Source organism: Panthera onca, chromosome E3 (assembly GCF_046562875.1).
Source record: "Panthera onca isolate mPanOnc1 chromosome E3, mPanOnc1 haplotype 2, whole genome shotgun sequence".
In the NCBI taxonomy this organism is placed as follows: Eukaryota; Metazoa; Chordata; class Mammalia; order Carnivora; family Felidae; genus Panthera; species Panthera onca.
Window position 1 is genome coordinate 29,661,187 of NC_138354.1, and position 25,393 is coordinate 29,686,579.

General features: G+C 49.5%; 2 protein-coding genes across 9 annotated transcripts in view; one reads left to right on the top strand and one right to left on the bottom strand.

Annotated features, from left to right (window-relative positions):
* The first annotated feature begins 7,307 nt into the window (after positions 1-7,307).
* On the top strand, positions 7,308-22,229 carry LOC132689109 (group 10 secretory phospholipase A2-like). Its single transcript, XM_060648571.3, has 4 exons — positions 7,308-7,448; positions 10,448-10,598; positions 12,325-12,431; positions 21,395-22,229. Exons 1-4 carry the CDS (start codon positions 7,394-7,396, stop codon positions 21,535-21,537), a joined length of 456 nt encoding a protein of 151 aa, XP_060504554.1. The 5' UTR covers positions 7,308-7,393; the 3' UTR covers positions 21,538-22,229.
* Positions 22,230-24,036: 1,807 nt separating this feature from the next.
* Positions 24,037-25,393, bottom strand: part of BFAR (bifunctional apoptosis regulator) — a 34,268-nt gene continuing 32,911 nt past the window's right edge. For all 8 annotated transcript variants that reach the window (XM_060648564.3, XM_060648566.3, XM_060648563.3 and 5 more), the window contains one exon: positions 24,037-25,365. In XM_060648564.3, coding sequence (XP_060504547.1) covers positions 25,173-25,365 — 193 coding nt within the window. In that variant the 3' untranslated portion in view covers positions 24,037-25,172. The remainder of the gene's footprint in view (positions 25,366-25,393) is intronic.

The following is a 25,393-nucleotide window of genomic DNA, read 5'->3' on the forward strand; positions in this document are numbered from 1 at the left end:
ACTTATTTTTAAGTAATCTCTACACCCAACGTGGGACTCAAACTTATAACCCCAAGATCAAGAGTCACATCCTCTACTGACTGAGCCAGCCAGGCGCCCTGATCCTTGGATACAGGTTGTATTGTATATATCTGATTATTTTCTTGTCCTTAGAAGGGGCTTTTCTGGATCACAGGGCATTCTTCTTAAATGCAGCCACAGGAATTTCACAGGACATTGGGGAGGACTTTCCTTGATGCTCCAGAAATGGCAAAAAGGACCAAAGTCCTTCGCAGGGGACAAGACCTTCAGCCACCACCCTGACCATCCATTCCCTTGGTGTCTATTTAAACTGACCTGGGAAGGAGAGATATCAGGCTTGGGAGCTTTGTGGGCAGTGCCAGGAAGGAAGCCTCAGGCAACGACTTACAGAAAGACTTAGAGGAGGAGGAGGCTGTAAAGAAGGGAGAGCGGGTAGCTGGATGTGTGCTAAGGCAGGGAGAGAAGGACCTGGGAGATGGGAAACCAGAATGGTGTTGGTGGACAGGCCAGCTTTCCGCCATCTGCTGTAGCGAGGATGTAGGAGTTTTCCCTGCCCAGGCGGACCCTGGGGAGGTAGAAGGTTTTCAATAGAAAATGCAAAAAATATGAATTTTGAGAGATTGAGATAAAGACGAAGCAAATAATATATACATCTATATTTTTTGTTTCATTTTGTTTTTTGAAAGGGCAAAAGACAGAGCATGAGCTGGGGAGGGGCACAGAGAGAGGGAGACACAGACTCCCAAGCAGGCTCCAGGCTCTGGGCTGTCGGCACAGAGCCTGACGCGGGGCTTGAACTCATGAACCATCAGATCATGACCTGATCCAAAGTCGGATGCTTGACCGACTGAGCCATCCAGGTGCTCCACGAAGTAAATGATGTTTGAGAAAAATCTCACCAACCACAACAGCATCATACTATCATTAACTGATACCTGGAGTCCTAATGCCTAGTTAGGGTAAGTTTCAACGTTAACCATCGTGGACATAAAAGCCTTTCTTCAAGAAGCCTTCTTGAAAATTTTCCATTTTCTTGGTGGATTATTATTTTTCAGATATGCTTAGATTGTTTTACCTCCAATATAGTTGGACAAGAGCTCCTTGGGAGAGTCAAAGAGACATCAACTCTGCCGTTTTTTGGTTTCTGCCCATTTTGTGAAGGTCAAGTTAGAACTATCTTATAATTTGTAAATCCAGTGACTACCCATAGGGGTACCCACAAAATCCTGAAAGTGAACAGGTGAGAGAGAATGTCACTGTCAGCTGCTTTCTGTTGTGGTTCCTGTACTCTCCTGTTAATAGATCTGGGTGCTGACATAACCCATGGAAAATGTGGCTGTGACATCACGTATTCGTCTACATTAAGTTACCAGCAAAGTTTCACATCTTTCATTTTCTTTATAAACTTAAAAAAAATTATTTTAGAGGTGGAGGAAGGGGCTGTGGGAGGGAGAGAGAGAGAGAGAGAGAGAGAGAGAGAGAGACAGAGTGTGAGTGTGGGAGGGACAGAGAGAGAGGGAGACACAGAATCCGAAGCAGGCTCCCGGCTCTGAGGTGTCAGCACAGAGCCTGTCGCGGGGCTTGAACTCACAGACTGCGAGTTCCTGACCTGAGCCGAAGTTGGGACGCTCAACCGATTGAGCCACCCAGGTGTCCCAAAAGACTTTATCTTTTAAAAGCAACTTTAGATTTACAACAAAATTGAGAAGAAGGTACAGGATTTCCTGTGTACTTCCTGCCCTGGCACACGAATACTCTCTCCCGTTAGCGACATCACTCAATGAGCCTACGCTGGTCCATCACATCACCCAACATTCCTAGTTCGCTTTAAAGCTCATTCTTGGTGTTGCGCCTTCTGAGTTTGGCAAAAAGCATGATGACCCAGATTCACCATTATAGCATCATATAGAGTATTTCCACTGCTCTAAAAGTCCTCTGTGCTATGCCTGTTCATCTCCCCGAACCCCTGCAACTATGGATCATGTTGTCGTTTTCATAGTTTTGCCTTTTCCGGAATATCATAACGTTGGGATCATATAGAATGTAGCTTTTCCAGGAGAACTTCTTTTCACTTAGTGACATGCATTTATCAAGTTCTTCCGTATCATTTCTTTCTTTTCTTTTTTTTTTTTTTTAATATATATTTTTTTAATGTTTATTTACTTTTGAAGGAGAGAGAGACAGAGCGTGAGAGGGGCAGGGGCAGAGAGAGAGGGAGACAAGATCCCACGCAGGCTCCGCACTGTCAGCACAGGGCCCCATGCGGGGCTCGAACTCAGGCACCGTGAGATCATGACCTCAACCGAAGTCGAGTCCCACACTTAACCAACTGAACTACCCAGGCGCCCCTCCTCCGTATCTTTCGTGGCTTATAGCTCATTGCATTTTAGCGCTGAACACCGTTCCATTGCCTGCATGTACCACAGTTTATGCAGCCCTTCACCTCATAAAGGATATCTCGGTTTGTCTCCAAGTTTTGGTCGTTATGGTTCAAGCTGTGTTCAGGTTTTTGCGTGCACACAATCTTTCAGCTCTTTGGGGGGAATCCCAAAGAGAGCAACTGCGGATCGCGTGGTAAGAGTATATTTGGTTTTGTAAATTGCCAAACTGTCTTCCCACTGAGGCTGCACCATTTCACGTTCCTGCTAGCAATGACTGAGAATTCTTGTCACTGCACATCCTTGCCAGCATCTGGTGGTGTCAGTGTTGTGGATTTTGGATATTCTAACAGGTGTGTAGAGATACCCCACTGTTGTTTTATTTTTCTTTTTTGTTTTATTTTTCTCGCTGTGGTTTTAATTTGCATTTCCCTGCTATAATAGGGAGCATCTTTTCCTATATTTCTTTGCCCTCTGTATATTTTGTTCGGGGAGGTGTTTGTAAAGCCCTTTGGCCTATTTTTAAACCAGGTTGTTTCCTTTCCCCCCTTCCCCCTTTCTTTTTTATCGTTTTATGATCACCGATAAGAGACTCACTAGAACTTGCAAAAATAGCACAGAAAATCTCCATATACTTTTCGTCCAGTGTATCCCAATCATTACATTGTACATAATTATAATACAATGTGAAAACCAGGAGATTAACACTGAAATGATATGTGTATATGGTTGGTGTTATTTTATCACATGGGTAAACGATTGGTTTCCTATTTCTGTTTTTTTAAGTTGTTTATTTATTTTGAGAGAGAGAGTGTGCATACGCAAGCAGAAGGCAGGGAGCAGAGAGAGAGAGAGAGAGGGAGAGAGAGAATCCCAAGCAGTCCCCACGTTGTCAGTGTGGAGTCCACTGCGAGGCTGAGTCATGATCAAGAGTCAGATGCTTTGGGGGGCGCCTGGGTGGCTCAGTCGGTTGAGCGACCTACTTGGGCTCAGGTCATGATCTCATGGTTTGTGAGTTCCAGCCCACATCGGGCTCTGTGCTGACAGCTCAGAGATTGGAGCCTACTTCAGATTCTGGGTCTCCCTCTCTCTGCCCCATCCCTACTCATGCTTTGTCTATCTCTGTCTTAAAAATAAATAAAACATTAAAAAAATTAAAAAAAATAATTCAGTTGCTGGGTTGAAAGGTAAATGCATATGTCTTTATATTTATTAAACAACTTCCTCCTTTTTCCTCCCTTAGCTCCTAGTAACCACAAGAATACGAAGTTTTCTAAAAACTTCAAAACAGAAAACCCCAAACTGATGAATATCTATTTTTATGCCTTTGTTTTTGTGTTTTTAGAATAATACCAAGACAACTTTTCAAGAGACAATCTTTTTTTAATTTTTTTTTAACGTTTATTTATTTTTGAGACAGAGAGAGACAGAGTGTGAACGGGGGAGGGTCAGAGAGAGAGGGAGACACAGAATCTGAAACAGGCTCCAGGCTCTGAGCCATCAGCACAGATGCCTGACGCGGGGCTTGAACTCACGAACCGCGAGATCATGACCTGAGCTGAAGTCGGATGCTCAACCGACTGAGCCACCCAGGCGCCCCTCAAGAGACAATCTTTATTGAATTAAAGCTTACGGCTTTGTTTCGATCTTTTCCCCGTCTGAATCACAAAAGTTGAGGTTCTCATAGCAATTTGAAAAATAAAGAGATAAAAATAATATCCAAGCAACTCCAGCCTCAGAAAATAATCAGAATCTGGGGCGTCTGGGTGGCTCAGTCGGTTGAGCGACCTACTTGGGCTCAGGTCATGATCTCACGGTTTGTGAGTTCGAGCCCCGTGTCGGGCTCTGTGCTGACAGCTTGGAGCCTGGAGCCTGCTTGGGATTCTGCGTCTCCCTCTCTCTCTGCCCCTCCCCTACTCATGCTCTGTCTCTGAAAAATAAATAAAGAGGAAAAAAATTTTTTTAAAAAGTACATTTATCATGATAAGTTCTGGGGATATATAGAATTGAATTACTATATTGTACACCTGAAACGAATATAACACTGTATGTTAATTATACTGGAATTAAAATAAAAAAGATAATCAGTATTACATTTTGATACCTTTCATTCATTTTTCCTATCTTTCTTTTCCTTCTTCTTCCAGAGAGCCCATGGATCTATGCGCACTGGGTATGTGCATAAAGGCATGCTTATACATGGCTCTGTCTCAGTTGTATAGTCTATAATTATAAAGGTAGGATTATGCTGTAACTTTCTGCTTGTTTAAGTTTTGTTTTGTCTTTTTTTTTTTTTTTTTTTTTTAGAGAGAGAGAGAGAGAGAGCATGTGAGTGCAGGAGAGGGGCAGAGAGAGAGAAAGAGAGAGAAAATCTTAAGCAGGCTCCACACTCAGCAGAGCCCAACTTGGAGCTCAATCCCACGACTCTGGGATCATGATCTGAGCCAAAAAAATACCTTTCTAAAGTATTTTTAGGGGCACCTGGGTAGCTTGGTTGGTTAAGTGTCCGACTTCAGCTCAGGCCACGATCTCACGGTTCATGGGTTCGAGCCCCGCGTCAGGCTCTGTACTGACAGCTCAGAGCCTGGAGCCTGCTTCGGATTCTGTGCCTCCCTCTCAGCCCCTACCCCCCTCTCAAAAATAAACAAACATTTAAAAAATTAAAGTATTCTTAAATGGCCACTAAATGTTCTTCAAAAACATCCTCTATTAATTAGAATGGATGCGTATTCTGGCAGATGAAAATCCCATGAAGTTACTACTATCTTATTGTTGGAAACTTAGGTTGTTTCTAGGTTTTTGCTCTCTGGTCGTGACCAATGTGGTGCCTAAATCTTGTTTAGGGCGTTTGATTTTCTTAGAGCTAGTCCCTAGAAATAGCTGGGTCAGAGGATGTGGGAGTCTGAGAATTCACTGTTCTGTTTTCTGGGGTCTCATGGGCTGGAGAAAGCACACAGATCCACAAGCTCCCCTTTAAGTGTAGAGAGTTATGTTAAGTGTAGAGGTCGTAGAAGATACCCACTTCTGTCCCACAGAAGAAGAAGAAATCATTTCACTTAGCAAACATTGGTAGAACCTTTTATCAATGGGCCCGGATGAAACCTGAAGGCGTGTTTAGACTCAGACCTACACCAGGGCACATCTCATTGGTCCATATAACTCCCCCTTGGGAAGTGAGCCCGTTTCTGACAGCATTCCATTCTGCGATACCCCCTCATCTCTTAGCACATTCAGCTGAGGCACCTTGGCACATGATTTATAATTTTGGTTATTTTTAATGTGTTAATGGAGAAGAGCGTGACTTCAGTATCTTTGGGGATGGACCCAATGCCTCCATTTTTTGACGTAATCGTGAACCAATTATTCTGTGCAAACGAGCCTTGCAGATGATGGAGGCTAACTAACCAGTTAAAGTGGTCAAGGTTGGGTACACAAGTTCTGATGCTGAGAACAGGTTTTCCTGACTTCTTAATTATAATGGACCTATTGTGGCAAGTTGGCTTTTCCTCTGTTTATATTGACTGGGAAATTCCTTGAAAGCGAAAACATTTCTCCTGGGTTTACATGGGTGACTTAATCTCCCATTGCTCGTGGGAGACCCTGAGAAGAAAATGTTTTTTTACCCCATGTTTTGGAAAGTCTGACACCCGTACTCCCTGAGTGGGCAAGCCTGCATAGAACACTTTTTCTGTGTCAGGCAGGCCCCTTCTGGGTGTTCAAGAGAGGCCCAGGCCTTGCCTTGAGGGGCTCACTCCATTGGGGGGGACAGTGAACGCAGAGTGGGGCTCACTGCAGTGGGGGGACAGCGAACGCAGAGTGGGGCTCACTGCAGTGGGGGGACAGCGAACGCAGAGTGGGGCTCACTGCAGTGGGGGGACAGCGAACGCACAGTGGGGCAGCTGCACGGCCTGATGTCTCAGGCTTTCATAGAAGGAAGCAGATGGTGACTGAGCACCAGGCCAAAAGGAATTTGAATCTGGACCCTCCTAATTCTTGGTTCTTCGCTTCTCTGATCCTCAGTGTCTGTCTGTGAAATGGGGACACTGGGGGTCTGAGGTTGTGATAAGATCTGGTGCCGGCTGCCCTTAGCACACGACAGCTGATGAGCCATCACCTTCACCTTTGTTACTGTTACCTTCACCAGAGCTCGGCTGCTGCAGGTGGGGAAGGTGGGGGGTTCCGCTGGCAGAAGTAGTTATGACTCAAAATCAACAGAAATTGCTGACTAATTTGGGTAGGGCTAGCACCAGAGACGGAGGAGAACCAACGAGTGTGAGCGTCGCGATTGTCATCTGTCTCCAGGACCGAGCACCTGCTGCTGTGGTCGACCTTCCCAGGCCTCAAGTCGTCGCCCCTTGCGACCCTTCTTTGCCCCTGAGCGGATGGGAAGCCCGAGGCGAGAAGGGACCTAGGTGTGGGTTTTGCTCAGACCCGCCTGCAGCCTCGTCCCCCTCCCCCACGACTCCAGCTCCGTCAAGGAATCTAGGGTGGGGGCGGGGGGGGGGTCGCGGAGGGTTGATTCCGAGTCACGTTTCCCGCATTTAAACTGTTTAAGATCATCAGTTCGGTTCCTCCCCCACCCCACCCCGCCCAAGACTTGTGCTCCTTTGGGGCGCCCAGGTGAGCGCCGGGGGGGTGGGGGGGCTGCAGGTGACCACCGTGAGCAGAGCACCTCGGTTACACATTTGCTCCTGGACCCGACCCGTGCCCTCTCTCCGTAATTCTCCCCAGTTCCCCGTCCGACACCCCAGGGCCGGATTCTCCCGCCGGCCCGGCGCGCCCACTGCCCACCTGGGGGCCCAGCTGCGGAGGTCCTGGAGCGCCAGCCCCGCCCGCCCGCGTGCCGGGGGCCCCGGGGGGGCCGGCTGAGGCCGGGGGCGGGGCCAGGCGGGGCGTCCGGGAGCGGGTGCTCCCGGCCCCGAGGCAAGTCCCGCCGCCGGAGCGGCCCGCACCTGCAGCCGTCCCTCAGTCCGCCGCCTCTGAGCCCGCGCGTAATGCTGCCGCTGCTGCTGCTGCTGGTGCTGGGACCCGGACTCGGGCTCGGCGCGGGTGAGTGAGTGAGGAGGGGGGCCCCCCGGAGGACCCGGGAGCCCCGCCGCCCCGTCCCTCTGCAAACCCTCCGACCCATCAGCCTCTCCAGCGTCCCCGGGGCCCCTACAGCCCCCAGCGCTCCTTCCTGGCCCCACTGCTGCTTTCCTTAGCAAGTTTCCAGGAACTCTGTCCCCCCACTCCCCCCAAGCCCTGCCCCAGGGGCGCCCCCCAGTCACCCGGTCTGGGGTCTGGGAACCATCCTTCACTCCACCTGTCCCTGAGGTAGGACTCCCTGGGGAACGCCTGGGAGGAGCAGGGGGAGTACACAAGGTGGCTTTCTCTCCTGCTCCTATTTCTGGGGTGCACAGACACAGCCACTCACAGGAAAATACACAGACGCGCCACAAGCAGGGAGACAGGCGGGCACAGGACACCTTCAGCCTCACACATGCAGACACAGGCAAAGATACCTCGGAGGGAACACACACACACACCTCAGACATACCAGACAGCCCCACGTAGACTCACTCTCTCTCTCTCTCTCTCTCTCTCTCTCTCTCTCTCTCTCTCTCTGTGTGTGTCTCTCTCTCTGTGTGTGTCTCTCTCTCAGGCCCATGGGATGCCTGGATAACCTTGGTGCTGTCGTGGGCAGACAGAGCAAACAGACCCCAGAATGACCTGCCTCACCTAAGTTGGCACGGAGGGAGTGTTTTCCTTGGTTCCAAACCCAGTGCTGGGCGTCTTCCCCATGTCTTGGTTCTGTGTAGGGCTGTGCCCAGGACCCTGAGATGCCAGAGTGTGGTCAGGTCAGGGCGGAGGACCTCTAGGGAGCGCTTTTGGGTGTGGGGTTAGGACTGGGGCCCTGTTAGATATGCTGGGACTGGGAGTGTTCCAAGGGGCTTGCTGGAAGCCAGGGGATCAAGGGACTTTTTCTGGAAGCCCACTTTGTGCCAGCGAGATCATCTGGACCTGTCTACAGCAGAGATCCGCCCTCAAAGAGCTCCCAGTCCAGAAGGGCCACTCCCATAGGCAGACAGCAGCCCAGCGTGATAAGGACCCCTGCGGTCACCTGGGGACCAGGCAGATTATAGAAGGAGGTGACAGGTGAGCCAGGTGAGCACGGGGTGAGGGCATTTGCAGCGAGGGGGTGTATGTGATAGGAAGTTTGACTGGAGGAGAGGGTACTGGTGAGCGTGTTCCATGTGGGGGCGGTGAGACAGGACCTCTACAGGACCTCTGGGTTGTGGTGTGGCCCCAGAGCTTTATCTGGAGGGTGGGGGGAGCCACAGGCAGAGGTGTGGGCAGCTGGGAGCAGCACCTGGCCAGTTCGACAAGAGCAAGGACTGATCACCCAGAGAGGAAGGCGAGACTTTGAACTAAACTCGTTTCTACCTTTTCTTTCTATTTAACTCATCACTCTCCTCCTGCCCCAATAAGCGTGGTAATTTTTTTTTTTTTCCACTGAGAAAAAACAACAGTGGGTTTAATTTTGGCTGGGACTCTTCACAAAAAGTCAGGGTGGGGTGCCTGGGTGGCTCAGTGGGTTAGGCCTCCGACTCTTGGTTTCAGCTCAGGTCATGATCTCACGGTTTGTGAGTTCGAGCCCTGCATCGGGCTTTGTGCCAACAGTGCAGAGCCTGCTTGGGATCCTCTCTCTCCCTCTTTCTCTGCCTCTCCCCTGCTAGTGCTGTCTCTATCTCTCTCTAAATAAATAAACATTAAAAAAAAGTCAGGGTGATGAAAACTTGTTTCAGATGAAGAGTTGAGATGTTATGGGCAGGTGGAATGCACAAGCCCTCTCTGGACCCTCAGTCCCTGAGCGGTGGAGAGCAGACGCCCAGGAGTCAGGCAGAACCCGGCGGGGGTTACTGCTCTGGGCCTTGCCAGCCCTGGGAATCTCCTACCCTCAGTCTCCCAATCTGTAAATGGGGTAATGGCTGCCCACAAGACAAGGCCGCTATGCTGTTGACAGCAGGAGATGCCTGTAAATTGGGGAGCACAGTGCTCGATGGGAGGTGAGGTTTAAGGGATTGGTTTTGACCAAAAGCCAGAGAGCAGACTCGTTGCTTCACCAGAAGGAGGAGGTGCTTTGCGATTCATGGATGCCCAGGTCACAGCGGGTTTGGGGGCCCCTGGCCCCAAGCCGTGGCCCCATTGATGCCCCTCGATTCTGTCACCCTGCCTGGCCTCCTTCCCTTGCTGTTATTAGTGAAGAGGAAGGTGTGGAGGTCATAAGCCTGGGCTGGAGCCCCCGGGTCAGATCAGGTTCCTGTTGACTGTGGGGGTCGTCCTACCTCCGCGGCTCTCCTGTTCCTCATCTGTGAAATGCAGAGCTGCGTGTCACAGCTGCACGGGTACCCAGAGAATGGCTGGGCACAGGCTGCAGGGCCTTCCAATGTGGGAGCAAGCCACGCCTGGGCAGTGGAAATAAGGAGATGCGGAGGGCCCAGAGCCAGACTCTGGAGGGGACTGGTGGGGGAGGGAGGGCAGGGGAGACCCAGGGACAGCAAAGCAGAGGAGCCCTCCTTAGTGGCAGGGACCCTGTTGAGCTCATCTCTGATGCCCAGTGCCCAGCACAGGCAACTGGACAGATATTTGATGTGGGACTTGCGATCTGACTTCATCTGGAGTTGACTAGGGCGGGAGATTGGAAATCAGGACATTCCAGGAAGAGGGGCCAGCCCGTGCAAAGGCCCAGTGGTGTGCTCTTTCAGATACGGTGGCTCTGGAACTTATTTTCTCTTTCATGGCTGCCTTGAAGATGTTAATAACAGAGCTTGTCATGTGCCACGTGTTTTACATGTGTGATGTCATCTCATTCTATGAAGCGAGGTCTCCTTGTCTCCCTGTTTTATAAATGAGAAAACCAAGGCACAGAGAGGTTGAGTACATTGTCCAAGGTCACACAGCTAGGAAGGAGGAGAGGCAGGATTCGAACCCAGTCATCCAAGCCCTTCTTGGACTAGTGCCCTTACTCAAGCCCTGCCTTGCAACCTCTGACCTTTGTTTCCCCCTAGCTTCCTGGAGGTCACATGTGCACCGGCGTGGGCTTCTAGAATTGGCAGGGACCATGAATTGTGTTGGCACCCGCAACCCCCTGTCCTACATAAGCTACGGCTGCTACTGTGGCCTGGGTGGCCATGGCCAGCCCCGGGATGCCATCGACTGGTGAGTGCACGCTCCAGCCTGGGCTTAGAAGGTCCCCCACTCCCTGGGGTAGTTAAGGCCTATAAGGAAATACCCACAACTGACGTTGCTGTTTGGACTAAGAAGATTCCAGCACATGGTACAGCCTTGCAGGAGGCTCAGGGCCTCCTGGGTAACATGGCCAGTGAGGACACACCTTGGTGTCGGCTGCCCCCCAGCCTGGCTGTGGGCTGATTACTTTGGTTGAAAAAAAAAACCCATAAAGTTGATCCGACTTATTACGCACCAGGATCTGTCCTGAGAACCCCTCTCATCCTCACAACAACCCATTTCAGAGATGAGGACACTGAGGCAGGAGAGATGAAGTAACTGGTCTGGGGCCACATAGAGGGTAAGGGGTGGGGGCTGGGATCTGAACCCAGGCAGTGTGGCTGGATTTGTGCCCCTCATCACTGCGCTCCGCTACCATGTGAGAAGTGCCTGTTCTGTGCAAGGCTGTGGGTTTAGATCTTTCCAGACTGGCTTTCATTTATCCTGGTCATCCTTGGAGGCGGGCAGGCGGGCCGTCCCCGGAGGCTCAGGGAGGCACAGCCACCCGTCCATTTCCACACAGCTAGTAGGTGGCAGAGGGCAGAATTTGACAGTCTCTTCCCTGGCTTAGAGGATTTGATTGTCAAGGACAGCTTTTGGCTCCTCCCTGCCCTTCCCCGGCTCCTGCTGCCGGCCCTGCCCTCCCGTGGGTGGTTGTCTGCTTTCTCCAAGCCCTCCAAGTGCAGCCCAGGCATTGCCCCCTTTGGGAAGGCTTCCCCGAAGGCTGGCTGGGCCTCGCATACCCATTCTGGCCTCTGGCTCCCAGAATCCCCATCCCTTTTCCCCCACTTTCCAGCACTTCTCACCAAGCACGTGGGGTCTGGTGGCTTGTCTCTCCCCCACCAGCCTGGGGGCTCCTTGAGGGTGGAGCGGAATCTGGCCGACCTCTCCCTGCGGGACCCCACCGAGGGCTCCACAGAGCGACTCCACTGGCGGCTGGAGGGAGACAATACCAGTGAATGAAGGAAGGAAGGACAGGGTTAAGGACATTTGTGGATGTTTCTCAGCATTTCGCAACAGCCAGTTATTATTATTATCATTGAGATCCTCTTATGCAGCAGGCCATGGCTGGACACGGGGGACACTGTGCAGAATGGAGCAGAAGTGGTCTTGTCCCCATAGAGCTCTGGGGCTCTGGCCATTGAGGAGGACAGAAGCTGATCAGTCTTCTCCGGAAAGTGAGGGTCTCATTGTAAACCTGCCCTGAAGGGAAGGACCTAGTTTTATGAGAGGGTGTAACCAGGACGCTGTTATAGACTGGGGAGGCCAGGGGCTGGATGACATCCTGGGATGGGAGCAGTTCTTGGGCTGAGACCTGAGGGAGGAAGGATGGGCGGGAAGCTGCCCCAGGCAGAGAGAGGGCAGGTCACGTGCAAAGTCAGGAGGCACGCGGGGCTTGGCTCACTCCCAGCACAGAGAGGCGGCGGGTGTGGCTGGAGCTCAGAGACACAGAGTGAGACAGGCAGGGGCCAGGGGACCGTGCCAGGGCGCCCCACACTGGGGTCAGCAGAATCATTTCCCAGGGTGGGGATTCTCGGGGACAAAGCTCGGCCCAGAAGATGCCGACCCCCTGCGAGACTTCGCTTACCCGGGAGGATGGCCGAGAGGGCATCCCCGCCTCCACCCACCTGCTGGCCTGCCCGTCTGCCACCCACAGGTGCTGTCATCGGCACGACTGCTGCTACACGCGTGCCGAGCAGGCCGGATGCAGCCCTAAGATGGAGCGGTACTCGTGGCAGTGCGTCAATCAGAGCATCGTGTGTGGTGAGTCCCCAGCGCCACCCGCTTCCGCGAGTGGCCCCGGGCGTCCCGGCTGCAATAGCTCACCCCAGCTTCCAACGGTCGACACCACCCCCTGGGGGGATTTACTACAAGCGATCTTCAACACGGAGCACTGACAAAAACAAAGAGGGGCACGCGGGTGGCTCAGTCGGTTAAATGTACAGCTTCCGCCCAGCGCATGATCTCGCGGTTGGTGAGTTCGAGCCCCGCGTGGGGCTCTGCGCTGACCGCTCAGAGCCCAGGGCCTGCTTCAGATTCTGGGTCTCCTTCTCTCTCTGCCCCTCCCCTACTCGGGTTCTGTCTCTATCAAAAATAAATAAACGTACCAAAAAAAAAAAAAATGCAAACAAAGAAACCTATTTCTTTGTTGTCTGGACCAAAGCTAAAAGAGATATCACCAGGTACCTCCAGCCTCCATGCCCATCCGATGGGGCCTGGGTAAAGAAACCCATGAGGTATTCTTACTGCGGGAGACTGTAGCGAGCGGAGGAACAAACCACAGAATGATATGTCCAGGAAAGCACCATTTCTGTTTAAAAAAAAAAAAAAAAAGAAGCAGCAGCTTGCAAACCAGTAGCCTACTTGCTTTCCGTGGCTACGTGTAGACACTTGCAGAGCTCAGAAAAAGGTATGTAAAGATACACTGCATGAAGGGATCAGGCTGGGGGTGGTGGTGGCAGAAGGCAATTTCACGTTCCTGTAGTGTTTCCTTCCCCCCTCACCCCCAAAGAGAATGTCTTCATGAATTACTTGTGAATCACAGCTTAAAAAGAAAAGGAATAAGGGTACCTGGGTGGCTCAGTCGGTTGAGCGTCCGTCTTCGGCTCAGGTCATGATCGCGCAGTTTGTGGGTTCAAGACCCGCGTGGGGCTTTGCACTGACAGCACGGAGCCTGCTTCGGATCCTCTGTCTCCCTCTCTCTCTGCCCCTCCCCTGCGTGTACTCTCTCTCTCTCTCTCTCACAAATAAACATTTAAAAAAATGCTCTTTGAAAGAAAAAAGAAAAGGAAAGGCATACACAGCCTGAACTGTTGAAAGGTAAAGTGCCTGATCTCTGCAAATTACTCTGACAGGCATTGAAACAAAATACAATAAAAAGGTGGACAGACAGATGGGTGGGTGGACAGACGGAGGGGTAACGGGTGAAACAAAATGTCAATGGTAGACTCTACGAGGTAGGTATGCAGATGTTCTTTCAGCTTTTTTCTGGGTTTGAGATTTTCTACAACAAAATGTTAGGAAGCAAAAGCAAATGAAAGCAAAGAGCTTAGTGAGAGGGGCCCACGCCTCCCTTTCCTCACCTCCCAGCCCCAGTGGGTGAGTCTCAAGATGCAGGCCAGCCCCACCTTGGTGTGGCTTGATGACCCCCCTATGCCATAGCTCTGAGACTCTGGCCTCAAATGTCCTGTGCTAGGAGGACCAGAGGCCATGGGTTCTTTCCTTGTGAAACGGGGGTGGGGGGTGGGGCGGGGAGTAGAACTTGGACTGACTTTGTAGTGTGAGTGCTCATGTCACTGGCCCTTCCTCTCTAAGGCTGAACCCGCAAAACGAGTCTGTGTTCTACAGACATCTACCACTCACCATTTGGGGACCCCGGGAAAACCCTTTCCTCTCTCTGGAACACTGTGGGCTCCTCTCTCAAAATAGGGATAACAGTATTGCAGTTTGGTGTCCCGTGGGCTACGTTTATCCTGCAAACATCTTGCCTCACCTGCACAATGTTTAGAACAGTTTGAGCCAGTATTTAAAAAATCAGGGGCGGCTGGGTGGCTCAGCTGGTTGAGCGTCCAACTTCGGCTCAGGTCATCGTCTCACGGTTTGTGGGTTCGAGCCCCGCCTCAGGCTCTGTGCTGACAGCCTGCTTCGGATTTTGTGTCTCCCTCTCTCTCTCTGCCCCTCCCCTGCCTGTACTTTTTGTCTCTCTCTCTCAAAAAAAATAAATACACATTAAAAAAAATTATTTTTTTTATTAATAAAGTAGGCTTCACACCCGGCATGGAGCCCAAAGTGGGGCTTGAACTCATTATCCTGAGATCAGGACCTAGGCTAAAATCAAGAGTTGGATGCTTCACTGACTGAGCCACCCAAGTGCCCCCTCTTTCAATTCTCTTGATTTTTCTAACTTTGTGGAGGAGAAGTTCTCAGTTCATTGCTACTTTAGCTTTCACATCCCTGGAACATTTGGTGACTTTTTTTTTTGAATGTTTATTTATTTATTTTGAGAGAGAGAGAGAAAGAGAGAAATCCCAAGCAGGCTCTGTGCTGCCAGTGCAAAGCCTAACGTGGGACGCGAACCCACGGACCATGAGATCATGACCTGAGCTGAAATCAAGAGTCGGATGCTTAATCACTGAGCCACCCAGGTGCCCTACTTTTTTTTTTTTTTTTTTAATAGAACAGGCTTCTGGCTTATATCCAAGAACACTTCAGTTCATCAATTTAATTCTGGCTTGAAGAAAATTCTTCCTATCTACCCATCCATTTATCTACTTACTTATCTTTACCTCCAAGCGGCATGCATTTAATGAGGATAATTGTAACAGAATCTATCCTAACCTTACTGTACATTTTATAGGCCCAGCCACTTCTGAAATTAAAAGAATAATAAAACAGCAGTTAAAAATGTTAAGTGTCCCTCAGGGCAATCTTACTGTTTTTTTGTTTGTTTGTTTGTTTTTTAAACAAAGCAGTAAGAAAAGAACTGGGGCATTTATTTTTAAGATTACCTTCTGATGGATGGATGGTATTTTCAATTTACAGCTTCCTTTCAATTAAAAAGCGGAATCCATTTTATTTTATTAAAAAAATTTTTTTAATGTCTATTTATTTTTGAGAGAGACAGAGAAAGAGACAGCATGAGCAGGGGAGAGGCAGAGAGAGTGGGAGACCCAGAATCCCAAGCAGGCTCCAGGCTCAGAGCTGTCAGCACAGAGCCCGACGAAGGGCTCAAACCCTCAAACCGTGAGATCATGACCTGAGCCAAAGTTGGATGCTTAACCGACTGAGCCACCCAGACGCCCCTAGGTTCACCCATGTTGTAGCAGGTAGCTAAAACTCCTTCCTTTTTACGGCTAACACTCTGTTTGTAGGGATCAACCACATTCTGTTTATCCATTCATCTGTTGGTGGACATTGAGTTCTTCACACCTTCTGAGTACTGGGAATAGTGCTACTCTGAACATTCGTGAACAGGTATTTGTTTGAGTGCCTGCTTTTATTTCTTTGGGGTACATCACTGCCAGTGGGATGAACTGGGTCATCTGGTAATTCTCTGTTTTACTTTTCGAGGAGCCACTCAACTTTTCTACAGCAGCCACACCACATCACATTCTCATTCAGCCGTGTCTGAGGGATCCAGTTTTTCCACGGCCTTATCAACGCTTGTTATTTTCCATGGTGTTTTGTTTGTTTGTAGTGGGGGTGATGTGTGTGCCTCAGTGATTCTGGTGTGCATTTCCCTAATGGCTAATGCTGTTGAGCGTCTTTTCATGTGCTTGTTTGGCCATTTTTATATTTTCTTTGGAGAAATGTCTATTCAAATCTTTTGCTCATTTTATTCATTCATTCATTCATTCATTCATTCATTCATTCATTCTTAAAGTTTCTCCTTTTAAGTAATCTCTACATCCAACATGTGGCTTGAACTTGCAACCCCAAGATGGAGAATTGCGTGCTGTACCAACTGAGCCACCAGGCTCCCCTTAGCTCATTTTTTTTTTTTTAATGTGTGCTTTATTTAAAAGATTTTTTTTTAAAGTTTGTTGATTTACTTTTAGAGAGGGAGAGGGATGCAGAGAGAGACAGAGAGAGAGAGAATCCCAAGGAGGCTCCATGCTTGACAGCACAGAGCCCAACTCGGGGCTCAAACTCACAAACTTTGAGATCATGACCTGAGTTGAAATCAAGAGTTAGGTGCCTTAAAAAAAATTTTTTTTAAGTTTATTTATTTTCAGAGAGAGAGAGAGAGAGAGAGAGAGAGAGAGAAGGCAGGGGAGGGGCAGAGAGAGTGGGAGAGAGAGAGAATCCTAAGCAGGCTCCACACTGTCAGCACGGAGCCTAATGTGGGTGTGGGTCGAACTCACGAACCATGAGATCATGAGCTGAGCCAAAACTAAGAGTCGGACACTTAATGGACTGAGCCACCCAGGTGCCCCATCCCCTTTGCTCATTTTTAATTGTGTTGTTTTTATTGTTGAGTTATAGGAGTTTTTTATATATTGTTGGTCCTGGATTCTTATCAGATACGTGATTTGCAAATGTTTTCTCCCAGGTTGTAGGTTGTCTTTGCATTTTATCAATAACATCTTGAATGCACAAAAGTTTTCATTTTGATCAAGTCCAGTTTATCTGTTTTGTCTTTGGTTGATCAGGTTTTTGGTGTCTTAAGAATCCACTGCCAGATCCTACATCATGAAGACTTACCCCTCCTTTCTTCTGATAGTTTTATAATTTGAACTCTTACATTTAGGTCATCGATCCACTTTGAGTTCATGTTTGTATATGGTGTGAGGTAGGGGTCCAACATCATCCTTTTGCCTGTGGGCATCCAGTTGTTCTGGCACCATTTGTTGAAGAGATTCATCTTTCTCCATTAAAGAGTCTTGGGACCCTTGTTGAAAATCACGTGGCCCTAGATGGATACCTCCCTGAACTTCCATTCCCTTATCTGGAAGATGGGTGTTGTACAGATGAAAAAGGGGCTTATAACATGAGAAACAGATCCGATGGGGGTTGTTATTCTCTCTCCTCCCTTCTCCAGCTGTCCTCCTGATCTGAACCTCTCTCTGACCCCTGCCACCTCCACCAGAGAAAACAGAGGCTCTGGCATGACTCTCCATTAAGCCCGCAACTTCTGTGCTGCAGGGAGGAAACCGTCAGAGCGGTTACCCGAAGGCTGGTCTTAGATATTCATGGACTCTCAGCTGTATCTCCCTAGCATGAATCAGCATTTGGCACAGAGCAAAGCTGAATTAGTATGGAGACATGGTATCAGTTTTTAGGAGCCGAGAGTGCCTCAGACATCCTCTCCTTCAATCCTCTTACTTAGAGTTGGGGAAGCTGAATGAAGGTCAGGGAAAGAAGTGTCTCACCTAATGTGGTGGTCACGTGTCTACTCCCAGGCACATCCCCTGTCCCCCTCCCATTGTGAGCAGAGAGAGGAGGTGAAATAGGGCTTGCCTGGGAAAGCTGTTAAAGATCTCTGCCTTCTCCCTCCGACCTGCATGTTTCCCTTGCCCCAATCATATGAAAGTGGTGTCTATAAAATATTTATTGGTGTGTCTGCTGGTGGAGCCCATGGCTGTTTACAGACCTGTCCTCCCTGAACCAAACGAAAAGAACCAAAATATCTATTCTGCATTTTTGGGGGGCTAAAAATATTCTCTTATTCTGTTTGGAGATATTCCGAACATAGCTGTTTACCTAATTACAGGTGTTGCCCATTTTCCATTTATGGGCCTGGCTTCAGTATATTAACATTTTTTTAAGCCTGTAATAATATTTACTGGCAGGCCTTTATTTTAAACTTAATCCTTGGGGGCTGCTTTTCCTTTTAAGTTTTTGTTATTCCTGTTTTTAAAACATGTTTATTTATTTTGAGGGAGAGAGAGAGACAGCATGGGCCGGGGGGGGGGGGGGTGGAGGGGGGTGGGGGCAGAGAGAGAGATGGAGAGACAGAATCCCAAGCAGGCTTTGTGCTGTCAGTGCAGAGCCTGGTGCGGGGCTTGGTCCCCTGAACCGTGAAATTATGACTTGAGCTGAAGTCAAGAGTCGGATGCTTAACTGGCTGAGCCACATGGGCACTCCCAAGTTTTTATTATTCTTGGATAACCTGATGCTGTTGCTTTCCTAAGGCCATGGAGCAGTGAAGCCAAGTCTTGCTTTTGAGAGGAACTTTCTTGCTCAGGGAAAAGGGTGATAGCATTAGGCAGGTACAGGCATGGGGTCAGCCGATCCTGGGCTGGAATCCGGGTCCCCCCTCTGCTTAGTGCTGTGACCTTGGACAAGTTACTGAATCCCTTTGAGCTCCTCTTTCCTCAGCTGTAAAATGAGGATAATAAAATTTAGGTGTTGGGCTTGGATGAGGATTGGAAATGGCGTATGGCTTTGCTATTGTTCTCCCAACAGATGGTAAGAATCTGCTCTGTGCCCGGCTTCATGCTAGGCTTTGAGCGGGAAGGAGAAGCAGGAAGCTATAGTCTAAGAGGAGGAGAGGGAAATCGTGTCTGTGCTAATTGCTATTGTAAGTGCTGTGTTGGAAAGTCAAGGCAGGAGAAGTATCATACCTGCTACGAGGTGGATGAACCTTGAAAAAGTCATGCTACGAAAAAGGAGCCAGACACAAAAGGTCACCTAATGTGTGATTCCACTTATGTGAAAGGTCCAGGATAGGGATAGAGACAGAAAGCAGATTCGTGGTTGGCAGGACAGACTGCTGGGACTCAGGTAAGGGATCATGGGGAGTGACTTCTAAATGGGAGTGACTTCTAAGTGGGGTTTCTTCTGGAAGTGATAGAAATGTTTCGGATCTAGATAGAAGTGATGACTGCGCGATGTTGTGAATGAACTAAATTCCACTGACTTGTGCACTGGAAAATGGTAAATATTGTTATGGGAATTTTGCCTCAATAAAAAATGCAGCAGAGCAGGTGGGGGACACTCTTTTCTTTTTAAATTTTATTGTTTGTTTGTTTGTTTGTTTGTTTGTTTATGAGAGAGTGCAAGCAGGGGAGAGACGGGCAGAGGCAGAGAGAGAGACAGACAGACAGGGAGGGAGAGAGAGAGAGAATCCCTAGCAGGTTCCACCCTCAGTGTGAAGCCAGATGCAGGGCTCAATCCTGTGACCCTGGCATCATGACCCTAGCCAAAACCAAGAGTTGGACATTCAACCGACTGAGCCACCCAAGCGCCCCAGGGATACTCTTTTATACCCTGGGTGCAGTTGTGCAGATAAATACCTTTAATCAAGTCTGCTCACAGCAGGGCCTGGGAAGATGATTTCCAGAGAGTGCCTGCCTTCTGCCTCCTGTCATCCTGTCCCTCCCTCCTGGTGCAGCCAAGCCTTCTGGCTCTCATGCTTCACCTTGAGATGGTCTCCGAGGAACATTTTACTTTAATTTTTTTCTTAAAGGAAGGAAGTTTTTTTTTTAATGTTTTTTAAAAAAATGTATATTTTATTTTTGATTGAGAGAGAGACAGCGTGAACAGGGAAGGGGCAGGGAGAGAGGGAGACACAGAATCCGAAGCAGGCTCCAGGCTCTGAGCTGTCATCACAGAACCCGATGAGGGCTCACACTCATGAACTGCGAGGTCATGATCTGAGCTGAAGTTGAACGCTTAACCGACTGAGCCACCCAGGCGCTCCTAATGTTTTTTTATTTATTTGTTTCAGAGAGAGCACAAGTTAGGGTGGGGCAGAGAGAGGAGGACAGAGGATACAAACAAAGCAGGCTCTGCGCTGACAGCAGGGAGCTCATGTGGGGCTTGAACTCATGAACTGAGAGATGGCGACTGAGCCCTAGGTTGGATGCTCAAACGACTGAGCCCCCCAGGCGCCCCTCCAAGGAACACTTTAAGAACGGATCCTTAAGGAGGTCAGCTGCAGCTTACTGAGTGCCTGCTGTATGTTCTGCATTTTACACGTTGGGTAAAATGACCTGTTGGGTGTTTTCTCACTCTCCCAGAAGCCCTTAGAAGTAGGTATTATTAGTATGCTCACGTTGGCCTGAGGAAACATCTGGAAGGGGTGAAATGATGTGTCTGAAGGCACAGAGCTGCTACATCCGTGGCTGAGCCGGTTAACTCCAAAGCTGGTGCTTCACGGTGCCTCTGGAAGGAAATTTGGAAGGATTTAATGGTGGGTGGGTTTTATATTTACATCTATGTGAATAACTAAAAGCTAGCACTAAAAGGCCACGGGTGGCATGGTTGGGGGGGGGGGCGGATTTCCAAAGCTGTTTCAGGCATTATACCTTCTAGATTAGTAAGATACCACTTGAAGATCACCAAATCATTCTAGTCCCAGGTCGGGAATCTCTAGTGGGAGGATCACCAAGGTAGAAGGAGACTTTGGGTGGCTGCCTCTGTGCCAGGCAGGTCCTGGGCTGGTGGAGACAGATGGACACTCCAGAAGGAGCATGTGGAAGCGATGTGGAGAAAGAAGGCAGAGATATGCGGGTGGAGCCAACGTTGACCGAGTGTACGTCCTGTGCCAAGCCCTTCTGGGTGCTTTCTGTGGGAGTTGTCACTCAGGCTTCCCGGGAGCCCTGCCAAGTGGGTAGTGCCCCCGGTTTTCCAGGAGGATTTGGCTCTGAAAGCTTAGGCAAGATCACACAACCAAGAAGTAGCAGAGCAGGTACCCCAGAAAAAGCTCTAGATGGTTCCCAGGCACCTACCTACTGCTTATCAGAATGGATCCTCAGATGAAGGGGTATGCGATATATATATATATATATATATATATATATATATATATATATAGTATATATATTCATATAAAATGTTTTGGGGGAGAGACACAGAGAGGCAGAGAGAGCCTCAAACAGGCTGCACACCCCAGTGTGGACCCCAACGTGAGGTCGATCTCACCAACTGTGAGATCATGACCTGAGCCGAGATCAAGAGTCGGACGCTTCACCGACTGAGCCGCCCAAGGCTCCCCGAAGCGGTGTAATATTGATGCGGAAGAGAAGCCAAAAGGTCGCACGGACTTTGAACTTTGCATCTGAAAACGCTTCCCTGGCCACTTCGATTTCCTTTTCTGTAAAATGGGTTGGACGCTACCTCCCTCTGGAAGCTGCCATGACGGAGATCACGCGGTGACTTGTCCCGTGTCGCATAGATGCGACGTATGACGCTTCCCGCCTCCAGCGTCGTTGGCTTCCCTAGTGCCTGTTCTCGAGTCTCTGCCACCGCCTGCTCTAACTCAGTCTCCCCACTTCTTCCAGGACCCGCGGAGAACGAATGCCAAGAAATCTTGTGCAGGTGCGACCAGGAGATCGCTAACTGCTTAGCCCAGACTGAGTACAACCTTAAGTACTTACTGTACCCGCGTTTCTTGTGTGACACAGACTCGCCCAGGTGTGACTGACCAGCCTGACGTGGAATGTTCTTTTGCACGAGGAAATAAAACTCTTTTTCACTCATCAGCAGCTGCCTTCAGTTCTTGGCAGGAGGGAACGGAGGCCGAGTGTGAAAGCTGCAACCCTTGTTTGCTTTCTCTCCCGGAACTTGGGCCGGAGCCTGTGTGGTTTCCAGTTGAAGGTCAAAAGTCCTATGCTTATTTTCTACAAACCACAACCGTGCTTGTGGCTGTATTGGGTTTGGTGCCATTTTTGAGACTCGCCCTTTATATGAAACGGGCTGAACTCGGTCTTCTAACCTGCTCCTGATGGCGGGTGGTCAAACGTGAAGGAACACCCACCGTGTGCCTGGCCTGGCTCTGGGTTTCCGGACGAGGCCGTAAACAAGGTGCTCGCTCTTGGGAAGATCTAGTCTAGGAGTTAGAAGCTTAAGAAAGAATATTCTTTCCCATCCCTCTCTGCCTAATGGTTAAACTTCCTGATTACAGAAGTGGTATATAGTCAGTGTTTACAAAGATAAGGGAAAACAAAGACAAATATGAAGGAGGGGAGAAAAATCACTTGAATTTCCATGATCCAGAATAACCACTTGTGGCATTTCTGCGTGCTACTGTCATTGTTTTCTGTAATGTTCAAAAATGCAGTTGAGACCATCACATGGGATTTTTCTACGTTTTTCCCCAGGTCATTAAAAAACCTTTGATAACTTCATTTTTTAAAACGTTTTATTTATGAGAGAGAGAGAGAATCCGAAGCAGGCTCCAGGCTCCAAGCTGTCAGCACAGAGCCCGACGCAGAGCTCGGACCCACAAACTATGAGATCATGACCTGAGCCAAAGTCGGACGCTCAATCGACGTGAGCCACCCAGGCACCCCCAGAATTTCATTTTAAATAACGGTTACCTACTGTTTTATAGGTTGCTGACTTTGGGGTACTGGTGATATTTCCAGTTTTGATCGATTGTTGACGTGATGAGGATGCTTGTGAATCTTTGCCACACCCCACCTCCCATGTTTTGATTGTTCCTTAACCCAGAGTAGGGGCGGAGGGCAGGCGGCCCCAGCACGGGAAACTCTGGCCTGAAGATTATTTTGAGCTGAAGCAACAGAGACCCTGCAGGCTCAACAAGAAACCCCTGCCCCTCCCTTAACTACCTCGAAGCATCTAAATTGGGGTCTGTCCTAGAATAAGGGTTATTACCAGAGATAAATTTTATCTGAATGGCCCATCTGTATGGCAGGGCAAACATCTCATTACCAGACATCAACTCTTATCGCCCTGTGAAAGGCATGCCTTCCCTTTGAAGTCCCACACCCCTACCCCCTTCTCCTTAGTTCAGGATGGACATAAAGGCCTCGTTTTGCCCGTCTTTGGAATATCCATGCCCGTGTGGCTCCCCCGTATGTACCAAGTTAAATTTGATTCTCTGTCTCCTATGAATCTGATTCTTACTCCACCTGGAAGGACCCCGAATGGGATCAGGAATTCTTGCTCCCTGACAGCAGATTTGCAGAAGTGGAGTGTTTGCATCAAAGGGTCTGAATATTCTTGACCAACGCCTCCTTCTGATGTACCCAACCCGCTATGATCGAGCGGGTCTGAGGGAGGAGGCGGCCAGTGGCCCTTGCCCTGACTGTACCTGTCTCTGCTCTGGCGATAAGAAGCCAGAGTCCGTCCCAGCCTGCTTGCTCTAGGCCAGTCTTTGCCCCTCCTCCTTCGCAGGGCATATGTGGCTATTACACACTCATCTTTGGAGCAGGATGTGGGGAGCAGGTGGGGACAGCGTGGGGCCACAGGGTGCAGGTGGGGGCACTGGACCGGCAGCGTGGCCAGGGCCCAGCTCCACCGATGCCAGCCAGCCTCCACGTGCTCATCTGGACAGGAGAACGGTGACTCAGCCAGGCACCAGACCAGCGATGTCAAATACTGTGCGGTGTCTCCAGACCTGCCGCTGTCCGTGAAACACGCAAAGTCAGGCAGCCCTGGGGCCTGACGAGCAAACGCAGGAGATAAAAAAACACTGTCCCTCCTTTCACTTAAGACACCTTGGGGTGGCTCCCTGGTTCCATGTTCACAGCAGGCTGGGGGATTTAAGCGTGACTAGTAGGTTGTGTCAGGCAATGAAGATTTTCTGCACAGTTTCTAAGCAATTTTTTCTCTATATAGAATTGAAAAGATTTTTTTTAAGTTTACTTATTTTGAGAGGGGGCGAGGGAGAAAGAGACAGAGAGAGAGTGAGAGGGAATCCCAAGTAGGCTCCACTCTGTCAGCCCACGTGGGGCTCAAACTCGAACCGTGGGATCATGACCTGAGCTGAAGTTGGACGCTTGGCCGACTGAGGCACCCAGGCGCCCCTAAAATGTTTTTTAATGTTTATTCGGGGGGCTCCCTGCTATCAGTGCAGAGCCCCATGCGGGGCTTGAATTCACAACCTACGAGATCACGACCTGAGCCAAAATCGAGAGTCGGACGCTCAACCAACTTGAGCCACCCAGGCGCCCCCATAGAACTTTTATCTATATAAAAGTCTTTATTTTACTTTCAAGTGATTTCTTCAAACTTTCAGATGCAAAGTTTAAGTGAAATCTTCAAAGATAAAAGGAGTAACGAGCGGTTCACAGACTCACAAAACTTACCTCTGGGGCCAATCTTCAGATGGCTCAAATTCACACTTGCCGTCTTCATCCCGGAAGGAAATAAGGGTCCCGCCTCATCTCATTCATATTTACAACTACAGCACTCGGTGTAATTATGCCTTGCTGTTTTATACATCAGAACAGGACAATAAGAGAATACAGTGTGAGGTCAAAGCACAAAATGTTTCCTTGAACATAAGGGCTCTCCTGGATTTTACACATTAAATTCCTGAAAACCAACCAAACAAACCCCCACACAGTAATTTTAAGTGGCACTGAGGCAGCGCGGCCTGATGAGAATGACCCTCCATTACTGCCTGACTTCGTCCTCGACACCCCCCTGGAAGTTAGGGATCCAAAGTTGCAGTGATTAAATGCAGAGAACACTGACGACAGTCTGACCACCACTCCGTCTCGAACTCTTTTAGAGGCTTCCATCTGAAAAACCTACCACCTCTTTAATAATACAGAATCGTCCATTGGATTTGGGCTTTTCCTCCGTATTTTTTTATGCGCAATTGTCTGTGCCTATGACAAAATCTTTTCCCGTTTTCCTAAGTTTGATTCAGAGGACAGGCCTGGCCCCAGCAAGCCTGGTCTCAGGCTCAGCCTTGTGCTGCCAACTCGCCCTGGGAGCCTCTGTCCGTCACTGAGGTCAGGGCAAGTGGGACTGCTGACCCAGCAGCCTTCTGAAGTCGCCAGACTGCATCCTCTGGGGACCCCGAGTCCCTGACAGCCCCAGTGGACGGGGCCTCCCAAGTCCCTGTGAGGAGGGCGGCTGGGGGGGAGGTGCTGTTGCTGTACGGCCAAGCTCTGGGATGTCAGTCCCCGCTACCACGATGCCGCAGGCAGAGGGACAGAGGACCTGGTTGTAGCCTCTGACAAAGCAGCACCTTGTTCGCGGGGTGGAGAAACAGGAAGTCCACTCCCCCCGCCCCCTACTCGAGCATCGGTGTGCACATGTCGAGGAGGCTGGAAGAATCCTTCAGAGCCTGGGCACTGCCAGTCACAACACCTGGGTTTCCAGCCGTCGGACTTCCTTGACCACAAGATCGATATTAATAATTGGGTTGAAGTACAGGGCCCAGTAAAATAGACAGTTGCAGACAAACTGAGGAATGAGGGGCCAGAACATGGCCACAAAAAGCCCCTGCGTCGATACTTTCCAAAAATGGCTCCACATCCTCTGAGGCACAGTCCTGTAAAAAGAAGAGAAGCCTCTGAGAG

Excerpts from the sequence above, each read along its gene's own strand:
- LOC132689109 (XM_060648571.3), top strand. The coding sequence starts at position 7,394 with ATGCTGCCGCTGCTGCTGCTGCTGGTGCTGGGACCCGGACTCGGGCTC. Across the intron at positions 7,449-10,447 it reads CGGACTCGGGCTCGGCGCGG|CTTCCTGGAGGTCACATGTG; the intron begins GTGAGTGAGTGA and ends GTTTCCCCCTAG. Across the intron at positions 10,599-12,324 it reads CCCCGGGATGCCATCGACTG|GTGCTGTCATCGGCACGACT; the intron begins GTGAGTGCACGC and ends TGCCACCCACAG.